Genomic DNA, 13,937 nt, shown 5'->3' with positions numbered 1-13,937 from the left:
ACAAGATCTGCACACTGCAAACTACAAAAACAGTGCTGAAAGAAATTTAAAAAGACGTAAATAAATGGAGAGGTATACCATGTTCATGGACAGCAGAGAGATACAACAGGATGCAGACTCTACACATTTCTCATTCTATCATTGGTAATCCTAACCCTTCTCTCTCCCATTCAGATATATTTATATGAAAACAACCATGTTTATTTTAGGGTAACCTTGAATTTTGTTTAATTTTTTAAAAGAATATCATTTTTTAAAGTCTTCAATTTAACTACTAGGTATAACATTATTTCTGATATCTCACAAGTTAACCGGGCTATGACAGTAGGTTTTGACATTGTGGTACCAGAACTACTTTTCCAAAATAAAACTGTAATAAGACTGAAAAAAATCAAGCAGCAAAGAAAAATCAGTCACTTACACCTTCAAGGGCTTTGTTCCCAACTTTTAAAATATCTTTCATGATCCCTAGCAGCTCCAAGATCCATGTTCCTATCAACTTTATAAAGTTGCCTGGAGACCATCAGGCAGAAAGGGTTAAAAATTCCAAAGGTACTACTCCAGGCCTGCTGGTCAAGGAGGGAGGCAGTTTGCCCAGGGCTCAGGATTGCCAGCCTCACACAGAGTAAGCACAGAGGCCATCGTATGCTCAGCAATAAACTCCTCAACCAGCACAATCTCTCCTGAGGTTTCATGTAAGCTTTTCCAATAGATTCCAAATTGAGTAATAACAGAAATCATAGAATTAGTTGGGTCTTCCTCAAGTTCAGGAAGGTCTGACAATATCATGAAATGGCTCAGCACAGTCCTCTGCAATTTTTCATTAGAATTCTTTTCTTCTGAATCATGTTAATAAAGTAAGACTTGGGCTGGGATTCATATATAACTACTTACTCACAGGCTGCTGGAGCCCAGAAGGACGGGAAAAAGACACAAGGCCTGTCAATAGAAGCCAGGAATTGGAAGATTTCTGGATGCATGTTTTCAAACAGCTATATACTACTTAGAAAAAAAGCTCCCTTATATAACATTCGGTTGGCTCTGAGCTAAGTCTGACTACTCTTCTCTACTTTCACCTTCAATTGTCAACATTGCACTCAGAGTCAAAAGAACTAGCTCTTAGCTCAAGAAGCCTCAAATTTCTCATTTTCTTTAAAAGGCAGGGGTTCCTACTATTTTCTACAATTCATCAGGCTGAGTTTAATTCTAGGTATTATTATTCTATAACATATATCAAATGCAGCACAATAATGCAAATCTGTTTTTCCCTTTAAGCATACAATATACCCTGAACTTGGACTGGCATGCGCTTGCTTTCAAACTGAGATTTTTTTTTTTAAACACCATTTTTCCAAATGGAGTAGCAGTCGAAAATTTCACTTTTTGCTGACCTGGGCCAGATAAACAAAGGAAATGAGGACTCTCATTTGTTTTACCTGAAGAAGGAAAAAAAAGCGTACTTCAACTCCTGATCCCAGTGCCTTTGAACATTTAACACTTAAAACCTGAACTGTTTCACAACAAACTAGAGCTCCCTTTCCTCTCTCTAACAAGAGGGAAGTATTTATTTTGTTAATAAATGTTAAGTAATTGTGTTTTTCTCACAAAACAAAACCTCTTAAAGATGCTCTTTGGGCTCTCTAGCTCTGCACGGGTCCATATGAGCTCGATCAGGCAAGAGCCTGAAGCAGCAAACAGAATTTTAAGGAACAATATGGCCACAAGCACTTCTCCAAAAAAAGAAAAACAACTCCCCTCTTGGCCCAATTCCAAAAGGCAATTGAGCCGAGTAAGGTCCAAACTAATCTCTGAATAGCTTCTCTGCCAACTTTCTACAGGCATTAGGCTTTTCAGCATGGGCTTTGCAAATAATCTGAAACAATTAATTAGTGCTTTTGAATTCACTAGTACCATTAATGAAATGTTGCCAGACAGCCTTTGATAGAGTATTTTTAGAGCTAATTAAACTTGGCAAAGAGAAGGGGACAGACTCCCTGGACACCCATCAGAGCCAGGCTGAGACCTGGCTGGCGACAGAAAGCAACACCATCTTCCAGAAAATCCTGGGGTAACAAAGGTAGTGGGGCTGCTTGCGCCAAGTCATCAGGGTCGTTTCCAGTATGCCGAACACTGCTCTCAAATTATGTAATTATCAAGCTCTTGAAGTTCAAACTACTCTCTCACCCTAAAAATCATTTTTCTTTTATTCAGCGGGAACTTTTGATTTGGTACTTAAAAGTTTGGTATTGCTTCTACTCCACACCTCCCCAAAAAATTGATTTTAAAAAATGTAGTTTTTTTTAAATAAATCTTAAAATAAATCCCATCCCACATTTCCTTTCTCCCAATCAAAGAGCTCCGCATTATTCAAGATTTCCCACTCCCATAACCTCAGTTACGTGGGAAACCTTTCTTTTTTTTTTTTTTTTTTTTTTTACTATCTAACGCCACACAGAATTTCAGACTGCTCCACATGCATGGCCAATAAGATAAACACATTTTGGGGAGGCCTAGAAAAAAGCTAGCAGGGGGCAAGAACTGAAAATGCTGTTGCATTCTTCTGGCCCTTTTGGGTTCAATCTCAAAAACAAAATGACCACCACCTGGGGTGTGTGGTGAGCCACAGGGCCACGATCTATGATCACTCACAGGCCCCTAACGACAGTGATGAGGACTGAGAAAGCAGATCAAAAAACCTGAGAAACTATTCCATGGCAAAAATAAGCAAGTTATTTTAAAACTCAACTTTTCAGGCACATAGGGTTGAATTTTCTCAGTGTCTTATCCCAATTTACAATAAATATGATGTCCAAATGCTTAATAAGTATCAACCACAACTTAAGGGAATTGCTTTCCCTCATAAAAACTGTTAATTTTTCAAAGTTCTAGCCTGGAGTCTAGAATGAAAAACTGGAACAATACCAATATAAATGAGGTATGCTCCACTCATATTAACTTCGGGTCCCCAATCCCCAGAGCACCCTTGTTATCCCACTTCAACTACCCCTCTTACCCAGTCAGCTGCTATCATCATCATCATTCTCTATTACCTATAGTCTCCTCGGCCATAGCTCTCTGCACCAACATCCCTGTCCTCAGTAAGACAACAAATGTCTCCTACTTTGGTCTGCTAAGTCACAAGGCAAGAAATGGAAAAAGGCACATGAAAGGAAGAAATGAGGGGGAAGAAAAGATGCACCTGGCTTCTGCAGGTGCACCACACTTGAAGCCAGAGAGCAAAAAGTGTCTGTGAAACTTGCTCCTTCAAACCAACTTCTCCAGAACATGGATCCCTCTGCCCCAAATGAGTTTACCAAAAGGTTTCAAGGTAACCATTTCAAAGGCAAGCTAAACCTAAGCTCCCTTTTATGGTATTAAGAAATTTTCTAGAAGTTTAGTTGTAGGTTCTGCATTACAATTTGGGCATTGAGAAAACAAATGATTTATGCTGTCAAAGCCTGGTGCTGGAACCAGGAGTATAGGCATAGACGAGCCTGTTAAAAAAATGCAAAATCTTTTGACCCACCAACACCTACTAAAACAGAATTCACATGTTAACAAGATTCCCATGTGGTTATTATGCACAATAAAATTTAGAAATCTTTGGTCTAATGTCTGTTTATAGCGTCATACTTCAAAAGCATCTTTTTCAAAATGGGTATATCCCACTTCAGGTAAAGCCAATATGAATATGCATAATTATAAAACACATTTAAACATATTTTTCTTTACAAAAAAAACTTGCTGTGATTTTAAATAGCATACTGCTTGGTCACATTTAATATGCAGTTTCACTTATAAAAATGGATTTGCACAGATAACATTTGTTTACTGTATAAAACTGGATATAAGTATATCTGAAACTTCAGTTTAACACACTATGAGAAGCACCATTGCAAAAGGTGCTAAGACCTTCAAAATCCATAATCCTGAAAAACAGACCAACTAAGGAATGAAAAGGACTAGACTAGAAATCAATAGCATGAGTAAGCTGGGAAGAGAAGGCCCAGATTTTTAAGATAGTGATTTTTCAAGGACAATCATTCACAGAACAAAGAGATTTGCTTTAGATGGTTTGAGGGGTTCTTTTGTGTTTCAAGAGACAGTTTTTGCTGTTATGCATAATTAAGTAGTAAGTATCTTTCCTATTAGGTTATGGCAGAGTATTCCACTGATGTGAAAAATAAACCTTTACTCCTTTTCTCCCAAAAAGAACAGATTTTTTTTTTAAATCACAAAATCATCATTTTTCATTTCCTAAGCATATCAGCCCCAAGGGTCCTTCCTTCTAATGAGTGATCCTGGTCACCATCAGCTCTTGCCTCATGTGTTGCAATAGCCACCAACCAGTATCACCACCATGTCTACCCTTGCCCAACAGGCTATTTCCAACACAGCAGCCAGAGTGGTACCATTAAAACATCATTCAGATCATATCATTCCTCTGCTCAAACCCTCCGACGACTTCCATCCCATTCAGAGAAAAACCTTACAATGGCCTACAAGGCCCTACACTATAACACGCCTTCCACCGTCCACCCCCAGTTAACTCTCTGACTCCACTCCACTGCCCTGCCTGCTACTGCTTGAACACTTCAGGCAAACTCCCACCTCAGGGCCTTTGCATTTGCTTTTCCTTCTGTCTGGAATACTCTTCCCCCCAGATTTCCACTTAGCTTACCCCCTCACCTCCTTCAAATCTTTGCTCAAGTGTCACCTTCCCCCTCATTTTAAATTTAAATTTCACTCCCCCACTAACAATCCCTTTATCCCCTTTGCTTTTTCTCCACTGAATCTGCTAAAATATGCATAATTTTATTAACTAAATAAATACTCTCCCCACTAGAATGTAAGCTCCATGAGGACAAGGACTTTAATTGGTTTTGTTCACTGCTATATCCCCAACACCTATGACACTGTCTGTCATACAGTAAGTAGATCCTCAATAAATGCTTGTTGAATAAATCAATTAGCACTCTAGGGAACTTAAGCATAGAAGAAGAGGAAAAACTCACTATTTGAGGGGGGAAAAAAAAGCCACTATTTCTGTTGCTCAGATCCTAGCAAAGTACCTGAGACTTGATAGGCATTCAAGTTTATTTGACGAGACTAGTTTCCAGTCTAGAACACAGCAATTATTTAAAGGTTTATAGAAAAGGAGAGATAATAAACGGTTCTTTCCTATAATTAATTCAAAAGGGAAAAGAAAGGGCAGGTGAGAGCTGTGTGGCATTTTACTTCACCATGCAGCATATAATAACTGAAACTTTCAGTAAGGAATGACAGTACTGGCACACACAGCTGTGTCCGACTGGAAAAGCTTGTCACAGAAAGTACTGCAGCAGCTCAGAGGCATCCCTCATGGAAACAGCATCCTTTTGGAGAGGGTAGGAGGAAGGCATTTTACCCCTGATGGCCCTGGCCTATCTCTGGTGTATCTTCTAGAGCACTGACTAAGTTATACAGGCATGTGAGGACAAGGGAAAGCAACACAAAGAATTTAAAGCAATTTTATTGGAACCTACTTTTGTCATAACTACCACTTATCACTATGTGGTTCCCTCCACTGCCAGCAGAGAAGACGAACTTGGAAAAATAAACCGACACTTTACTTTGAAGATGGTAAGATTTTCCACATGCCACCTTTTTTTTTTTTAAAGATTCCCAAATGTTGGCAGAATAGGGCAGGAGAATGTCCGGGCTTCAGTCCCCAGAGCACCTGCTGCCCATTCTTTGGAAGTATTGTTCTGAAAGAAGTGTATTTAAGCCTTCTAGAATTCTGCCTGATTTAGTGTCCTCTAAGAGAACAAAAAGATTACTATATTGGACTTCATGATAAATCTTCTGCAGACCACTCTGGCAGAGAAGATTTTAAAGAAAATGGAAGTCAGCAGCTCACATGGATCCAAGGGGACAATCACCTTGAGAGGAGCAAGCACCTCGACAGCCCGTGCACAGGGTCAGTCCCAAGGGACAGCCTCGCCCTAGAATGCTTCCCGGAAGACTTATGCTCCTACATTACCCAAAACCAGCAAACCAGGGGCTCAAAGCTCTATCTATGACTAAAGGTGCCCCCACAATAGCAGGGGTTAGATATCAAAGCAAACAAGCTAAGAAAGCTTAATTTCCTCTATACACAAGTATGTGAATGTGTAAACTTTAAGCAATTAAACAGCTGTGTGGGTGCATACAGACAGCTCTGTTCCAATGGAAATGTTGATCATTGTTTATAAAACAGACCATCACTGGTATCCTGAAATAAACCAAATAAATCAGAAATCCAGAAAGCCGGATGGCAATTATACAGTCCAGAATGAGGATGCAAAAGAGAGAGGAACTTGGGTTCTGTTGTCTTGTCTGGCACCAAGTCTATGTATATAATCTCACTCTTTCTTGGTAAGCATCCTTCTTACACTATATGCATATGAAGTTACCCAGTTACCTATTAATAAACTCTCCTTGCAAATTTTTTAAAAGGTCTTTCATTAGGAATCATATCATATTCCTCTACATACACTCAGATTCCTGCAGGTTAAGGAAATCAGAGGAACAAACTAATTTTTACACACATTCTGCTTCTGTGTAAACCCTAAGGAAAGGGAGAAAAGAAAAAACGCCTTATCACCCTTGGCTGTGCATGGTATCCCCCAAAGGGAACACACTCCCTAGAATGCAGGCCATTCCATCCACTTTTAATATCAGTTCTTTAAAATAAATAGACAACTTGGCACCCTGTGCTAGCTGCATCACAACTGACCAATGCCCTTTCACTGTATATCCAAACAGAATTAAACACAAAAGTGGTTACAACAACCACCTAAAGACAATAATAATCACAGACCAAATCGATGAGTTGTGTCGAAAGACCTAGGGTTGGCAAGAGAAGGCCTTTTTCAGTTTGCTTTGAACCTTCATGACTATCCACCTCTGTCCTTTTACTCCTTTCCCTGCTGGCAGCTCCCAGCCAGCATCCACCCCTGCCTTCCTGCCATTACTAGTGACAGCCTTTGATGGCTCAGTTGGTGGAGAGGCAAAAAACTACAGCAGAATCACCTTCACTTCAGACCATTAATTCAAGTCCAGGAGAAGAGTGCCAGTTCCTTTTGGAGGGAGCATAATAGAAAAAGCATGAACTTTGGAGCCACTGTCAATCTGCCACTCACTAGTATGACCTTACTTAAATACCCATTTGTTTATTTCTCAGATATTTTTCTTTAAGTCTCAGTTTCCTCACTTTTAAAATGAGTATAATAATAGCTGTAGCATGGAGGCAGTAATAATAATCGCAGAAACAGAGATAATGATAAATGCCTGCTGCATAGGGTTGCTGGAAGATTAAATGAATGCCCAGTAGAGTGCCTGGCTGGCCATTTACAGAAGTGCTGAGGGGTGCACTGCAGCAAGAAAAGCATAAAACTTGGTGCAGTCTGTCTATAGAAGTGTATATGATTTCTGGTTTTACTAAGACATGAACCATCTTTGCAAATACTTACTTTCTTTGAGGAAACCAATACCTGCCTACCCCAGGGACTGTTGTGAGGATCAAATGAAATACCAGGTACAAAAACATTTTGAAAACTATAAATATAAGGTGATATTATTATTCACTTAGAATCCTCCTGCCCAATCCTGCCAGCTTGTCCCACTTAAAACCAAGTATTAATCAGCTGGCATTTCTGCTTGCTGTCCCATGAGAGAAAGAGTTCAGAGCTTTCTTAGCAGGAAAACAGATCAGACTAAAAATATCTCTATTATCTCATAAAATATACCAGGAATTCCAGGTACATCCCTTAGAGATGACAAGAAATGTGCTTGCTTAATTTACGTGTGCAGGGCGTGGGCATCTGGGCACAGAGTCGAGATGGCGGACGGAGGGAAATAGCTGTCCAGCGAGAGACCGCTGGCATCGATGCCAGCGCGTTTCTGCAGAGTTCACCTGGCAGCACTCCCTGTGACCTGGCACAGAGGCAGGTGGAGCAGAGACAAGCCCATCCTCTCCATCCAAACCGACTTCCCTGAATTCTCTGAGTGTGCCCTCTTTTTTCTCGTTATTAAGGCTCCTGGAAACTGAGCCCTACCTAATTCTCGCAAGCTCCAGAGGTAGCAGTTAATATTTTTTAAAGATGGTAGCAGACAGTTTTTAAAGGGAAAACTTGGGGAAACTTTAAGCTTGCAGTAGCAGGAATTTATTTTTTATACTTGTGATTTCTTACGTCAGACTACAGGATCTAAGATAGAAGCTAATAACCTAAGGTGCTTACTAATCAGGAGGCATTATGGCCCTTGAACAGCTCCTGTTTGCCAAGAACATGGCCTTCCCTCCCCCACATGCTGTACATAACCAAGGACTAAAGAGGGGAGGAAAGCAATTCTTGTCAAAGCAACCACTAACCCTGGGATGTGACTTGCTGCCCCCGCCTCATTCACCCTCTACCACAAGCAGAGGAGGAAAAGCTTTGACGGAAGGCCCAGCCACATGCAAGAATCTGGAATCAGCAGGCTCCTATTACTCTAACTTGGATCCATTTTATGTATTCCACTGTGCCTGCCCCTCCCCTGGCCACATATCTAAAGGCAACCTTTTACAACCTTCACACTCCTTCTATTGCTAAAAACACTACAATACATCTTCCCTCTGATTTAGAGCTTCACGGCACCTAGGCAAATAAGAATACAAATAAAGGCCCATTACTTAGGGTCCTTCTGCTCTGATGACCTAAGTACATCTCTTCAGAAGCCAAAGGATATCCCACTGGTGGCTATTCATCTGATGTTTAATCAATCAAGGTAAGATGTACATTCATTCCACTGAGAGTCTCCTACCTAGAAGAGGCTCTAGTATAATGGCTAATAGGCTGGACTGTGAAGCCAAACTACCTGGCTTCAAATCCCAGCCCTGCCAGTTTAGTTATATGACTCTGTGCAAATTATTAACCAAACAGAATCTTAGTTTTCTTATATATGAAATGGAGATTATGATAATAATATTCATAGAGTTGTCTCATAAAGACAAAAGAAATTAATACATGAAAAGTACCAAGCACAGAACCTGGCAGAGAATAAGCCCTTGCAAATGTCAGCCTATGTGCTAGGCACTGTTGTGTTTGAAGCTAATGAGGCCATACTGTCCAGCTCTTTTTTTTTTTTTTGAGACCACGGTTTGAATTCTAAGATTAAATATTGCATGCCTTTGGCTACAGGGAGATGGAAGAAGAGAGAATCCAAACCTCAGAATGAAATCCACAAGCCTCATTCTGGCATTCAAGGTCTTCCACAATCCACTCCCATCCTTCTTTCTACACAGACCTCCTGCTGCATTCACATACACAGTTCTCCGGTTCATTGAGTCATTTAAAAAATATCAAGCACCTAGGTGCCAGGTTCTGTGCTGAGCATGTTCTCCCCCATCTGGACCACCCAGCAGCTTCCCCTTTCTAGAATCTGCCCAGAATTCAAGACAGAGCAGCTCAAGACCTAGCACTTCTAGGAGTCCTCTGACTGCTCTAACAGGGCTTCCCCTGCAGACCCCTCTGAGGGTTTCTGGCTTTTACTTAGCACTGGCCATACATTGATTATTTTGTTACATAGTTATTTTCATATGCCAAACTAAAACACAAAAGTAAGAATGAATCTTACATTTCTATGTCCCAAAGTGACTAGTGCTGTGGTTGCACTTAGTAGGGGACAGAGTGAACAAACAACATTTTAAGAGGAATAGATGGCTCAAAACAAACCCTTTATCATTCTTTTAAAACAAAAATCATTCTTTTAAGACAACTGCACTTCTGATCAACACTCCCTCATAATGTAGAGGTTTGAAGGCTCAGTTTCCAGACTAATAGGTTTATGGTTATATCGGCCATTTATTAGCTGTGCAACCTTGAGGAAGTTACTTAACCTCTCCATGCTTCAGTTTCCTCATCTGTAAACTTGGGATAACCAAAGTACCAACTTCATCAAGTTGTTATAAGGATGAAATGAGAATACATGTAAAGCACTTTGAAAGGGGCATGGCACATAGTAATTGCTCTATAAATATTCATTATTATTATTATTACTATCTTCCTGAAGTTCCATTCATCTAGACACCCCCAAAAGCATTTCACAAAGTATGCCAACCTATAAAGAAAGCTAATGGTTATAAGTACATACAAACATTTCTTTTTCTTCTTCGTTCATCTGTCCAATTGGATTGCTCAAATGGCAAACAACCAACAAACTTCTAGATCAAAATTTGGACCACTGCCTAATGTTGTTCTCAAATCTGTAATTCTACTGTATCTTCCACCTTAGCAAAGCTCTCAGTGTGTTTACATTCAAAGAAATATTTTCCCAATGGCTTGAAAAAGGAAAGAAGTTCTTAAGCAAAACTAATTCACTATTAAACACATCAAAGCCATACAAAACTCATTGTTTCCCCCATGAAGTACCTTCTTCTATTGTCTTATTAAAGAAAGCAGTAAACCGTGTCTCAAACTCACCAGGTAGGGTTATACACTTTGTCATCAAAACAGCAAAATTTCCATCAAGCTGTTTCTTTTTTTTTTTTTTTTTTTTTTTTTTTGCTACTATCTTTCAATGAGATTTTAATTAAGACTGGTTTTACTGCATAAGCTAAAAGGTAAATAACTCTTCAATCATGAGACAAAATGAAACTGCTGACAGACAGTAATACAGAGAGAATGGGCAGTTCAAATTCACACAGTGCAGACAAAATTAAAAAAAAAAAAACTAGCAATTTACAATGATGGGAGCATTCTGCTTTCCAATCTCATAAACCAATTTCTGCCAACTGCTTTCACTCATTCTATGCCTACATACGGTCCCTGGTCTGAGTCTACTGGAGCCTTAATGGTGGTATGGATTTTTCAGTATAATGCCAAGGTTAAGAACACAGATGTAAAACCTGGATGCAAATTCTGGTTCTTCTACTTCCTAGCTACATCTCCATCTCTCATTCCATCATCTATAAAACAGTAAAAAATAATTGCACCTACCTCAGAGTTGTTATGATGATTAAATGAGCTCATTAAATAAGAATAGTGTAATACATTTTTATATTCCATAATCATTTAGCCCAGTGCCTGACCATAGTGTGCATTCAGTAAATGGTAATTATCATCACTTTCATCTCATTGTGCAATTCAATAGCCAAAACCAAAGGTTAATCATTTTTCAAGTCGATGCATTTCTTGTTGAGACCAGTCAACATCCAGAACTGGCCCAACAAATTTGCTTTATGCAGCTTAATATAGAACCTCACGGTACAAAGACACAAAGCAAATTATAACATAATAGAAGCAATTTAAGCTTCCAAATGTGTTAAATAAGCCTGATCTTGAACACTAAGATGTTGGTGTAGGGAATATGATACTCTTAATTAAACAACAAGGTCCCAACAAGTCATTTGCTTCTTCTCATCCCTAATTTCATACTCTGATGGCCTCCAAGAAGTACAGTGTATTTCCAAGCTATTTCAAAAATCAGGCTCAATAAAATGTTACATAATTCTGTTTGGGGTGACAAAAATGTTTTGGTAATGGACAGTGGTGGTGTTAGCACAACATTGTAATAAATGCCACTGAATTCTACATTCTAAAATGTGTTTAGGCAAATCTTAGCTTATATTTATGTTCCCACAGTAAAGAAAATTTAATGTATATATTAAATTAAATATATAAATATACATTTAAATATATATATTGCAACATGCAAATTTAAATAACTCTCAAGCAGCCCATGCTAGGCATGTCACCTCTATCTAAAAAGGTCTATTATTTTGTATTAAAGAAAAAACAAAAAGTTTTTCTTGAAATTTTTATTAAGTGACAAAAACATAAATGTAATCTATGCCAGTAACCAAATAAAGTGGAATTGAACATTAGCATATTTGTCTTCTACCTGCCTCAACACTGAAGGTTCATCAGGTATCTGTGTCACCACCATTAGAATGGCTAGTGCCAGCCTAATAAAATATAACATAGACAAACATAACACTAACTATCTGCATAGTAGTCAAATATTCTATTTTCCTGAAGAACACGAATATTCAGGTTTATATGACATCACGTGGCATAAATTTTTCCACACTGAAGAGATTGAGGAAAAAATACTTTCAAAAGAATATCACGGACATGCAATTTACATTATGCGACTTACCTGCAGTAGCTGAACAGGAACTCATCAGGGCAAACATGGCGATCACATAACCAGAAGTCATTTTTATTTCTCTAACTGTGTGTCTCATTCAGTTGTTCAGACTGTAGTCTTAGCAAATCAGAAGTGGCTTTAAAATCTCCTCTTTCCAATTTTCAAATAGTCTGTAAAAATAAACAAATGTCAGTATAACTTAAGCCAGAAACTTCATAAACACACATTAAAGTGGAGCTTTTCTGTATATATGTTATATTTCACAATAAAAAAAAAAGTTAAGTGGAGAATTTCTGAAAAGCGTATAATAAGAAGATACCGAGATAGCATTATTAAAAATCTGGGGGTGAGAGTGGGTAGATGGGGGCCTGATTACCTAATAAAGATTTTTTATGGCAAATACTTTTTCAAATGACATGGATCTTTGTGACATTTTAAATCTTTGGTTTTATATAAAATTTTCAGGAATATAGAAGACAAGCAAGGTGCACCTGTAATATAATATCTCCAGCTAATGTGGCAGCACTAAAGTACTTGATATATGCATTCCCTAGTGCCAGCAAGAAAACACAAACTCTGATTAGAGATTCAATCTAATGTTCTATCATAGTTATCACAAAGATCTCATTTACATACACTGACTTCTGAAAAAATAAAGACCCATAAAAAAGAAAGAATCTTATTTCAACTGTTTGCCAATATTTTAACAGAAAAAGTCTTCCCTGCCTCTCAACCCCACCTGAGACCACCTGGTTACTGCATGAGAGATTCCAGAAGGTCATTTCTAACTTTTTCCTATACAGATCCTTGAATGAAGAGTTCTGTGGTGGTTTGCTTAACTGTAATAGCCCTTCTACAGTCTTAAACAATACCTGATTTAGATACTCCAAAGTATATTTTTCATCCACTCTATATCCCTGTGCCTGGCAAAAGCCACAGAAGTTGTTCAATTCAAAAAACCTCTTTTGAGCACCTACTGGGTGCAAGGAGCTAACAATCCAAAGACAGTAAGTAAGACATAGTTCCTTCTCATCACAAATGAAAGTTACCCCCAAAATGGATAAAAGTTCAAAGACTCCGGCTTGTCTAAGCCCTGGGCAAAGCTTCAGGGAGCATCTCAAATAGCTGGGGGTTGCAGCCTTGCTACCCTCACCCAGGAAACAACACCCAGGAACCAGCTCACTGCCTTCCCAGGCCAAGCAGGTTTGTGTACTTACAGACACAATGTAAAAATATAAAAACAATGGCCAAATGAGTTTCTAATTAAATGGTCTCAGCATGTTACATAAAGTATGTACAGAAAGATATTTAAAATGCTTTTTGCACTGGTAACACTAGTTATCACTGAAAAGGAAGGAAATAGGGAGATGGGTGGGACAGAGGTGAGAGGGAGCCTTTTCACTCAATTTCTTTTTGGGTTTTGCACCATGTGCAAATATTACCTATCCAGAAATAATAACAATAAAGTTTTAACTTCAAAAAGAATCTTAGATATGCCTGGAAATTAAATTATTATATATGCGGGAGGCACTGTGATTTAATCTTGGTATAGATAGTGGTTAAAAGCTTCCCTAAGTATGAATCCACTCTGCCGCCAACCAACTGGGTGACTTTGCGTAGATGACTCTTCATACATGAACCTATCCCATAGGGCAGTTGTGAGGATTATATGAATTAATACATATACTTATATATTTATATACACAATTTATATATAAGTATATATAATGCTTAGAACAGTTCCTGCCACATAATAAACAATCAAAAACTGTTAGCAATAAATGCTA

General features: G+C 38.6%; 1 protein-coding gene across 1 annotated transcript in view; it reads right to left on the bottom strand.

The window, feature by feature from the left end:
- Positions 1-13,937, bottom strand: part of TGFBR3 (transforming growth factor beta receptor 3) — a 189,756-nt gene that overhangs the window by 156,521 nt on the left and 19,298 nt on the right. The window contains exon 2 of the mRNA XM_037826657.1: positions 12,160-12,320. Coding sequence (XP_037682585.1) covers positions 12,160-12,247 — 88 coding nt within the window. The 5' untranslated portion in view covers positions 12,248-12,320. The remainder of the gene's footprint in view (positions 1-12,159; positions 12,321-13,937) is intronic.

Source organism: Choloepus didactylus, chromosome 2, assembly GCF_015220235.1.
Source record: "Choloepus didactylus isolate mChoDid1 chromosome 2, mChoDid1.pri, whole genome shotgun sequence".
NCBI lineage: Eukaryota > Metazoa > Chordata > Mammalia > Pilosa > Megalonychidae > Choloepus > Choloepus didactylus.
Note: the sequence above shows the minus strand (reverse complement) of the source record. Positions and strands in the feature narration are given on the sequence as shown.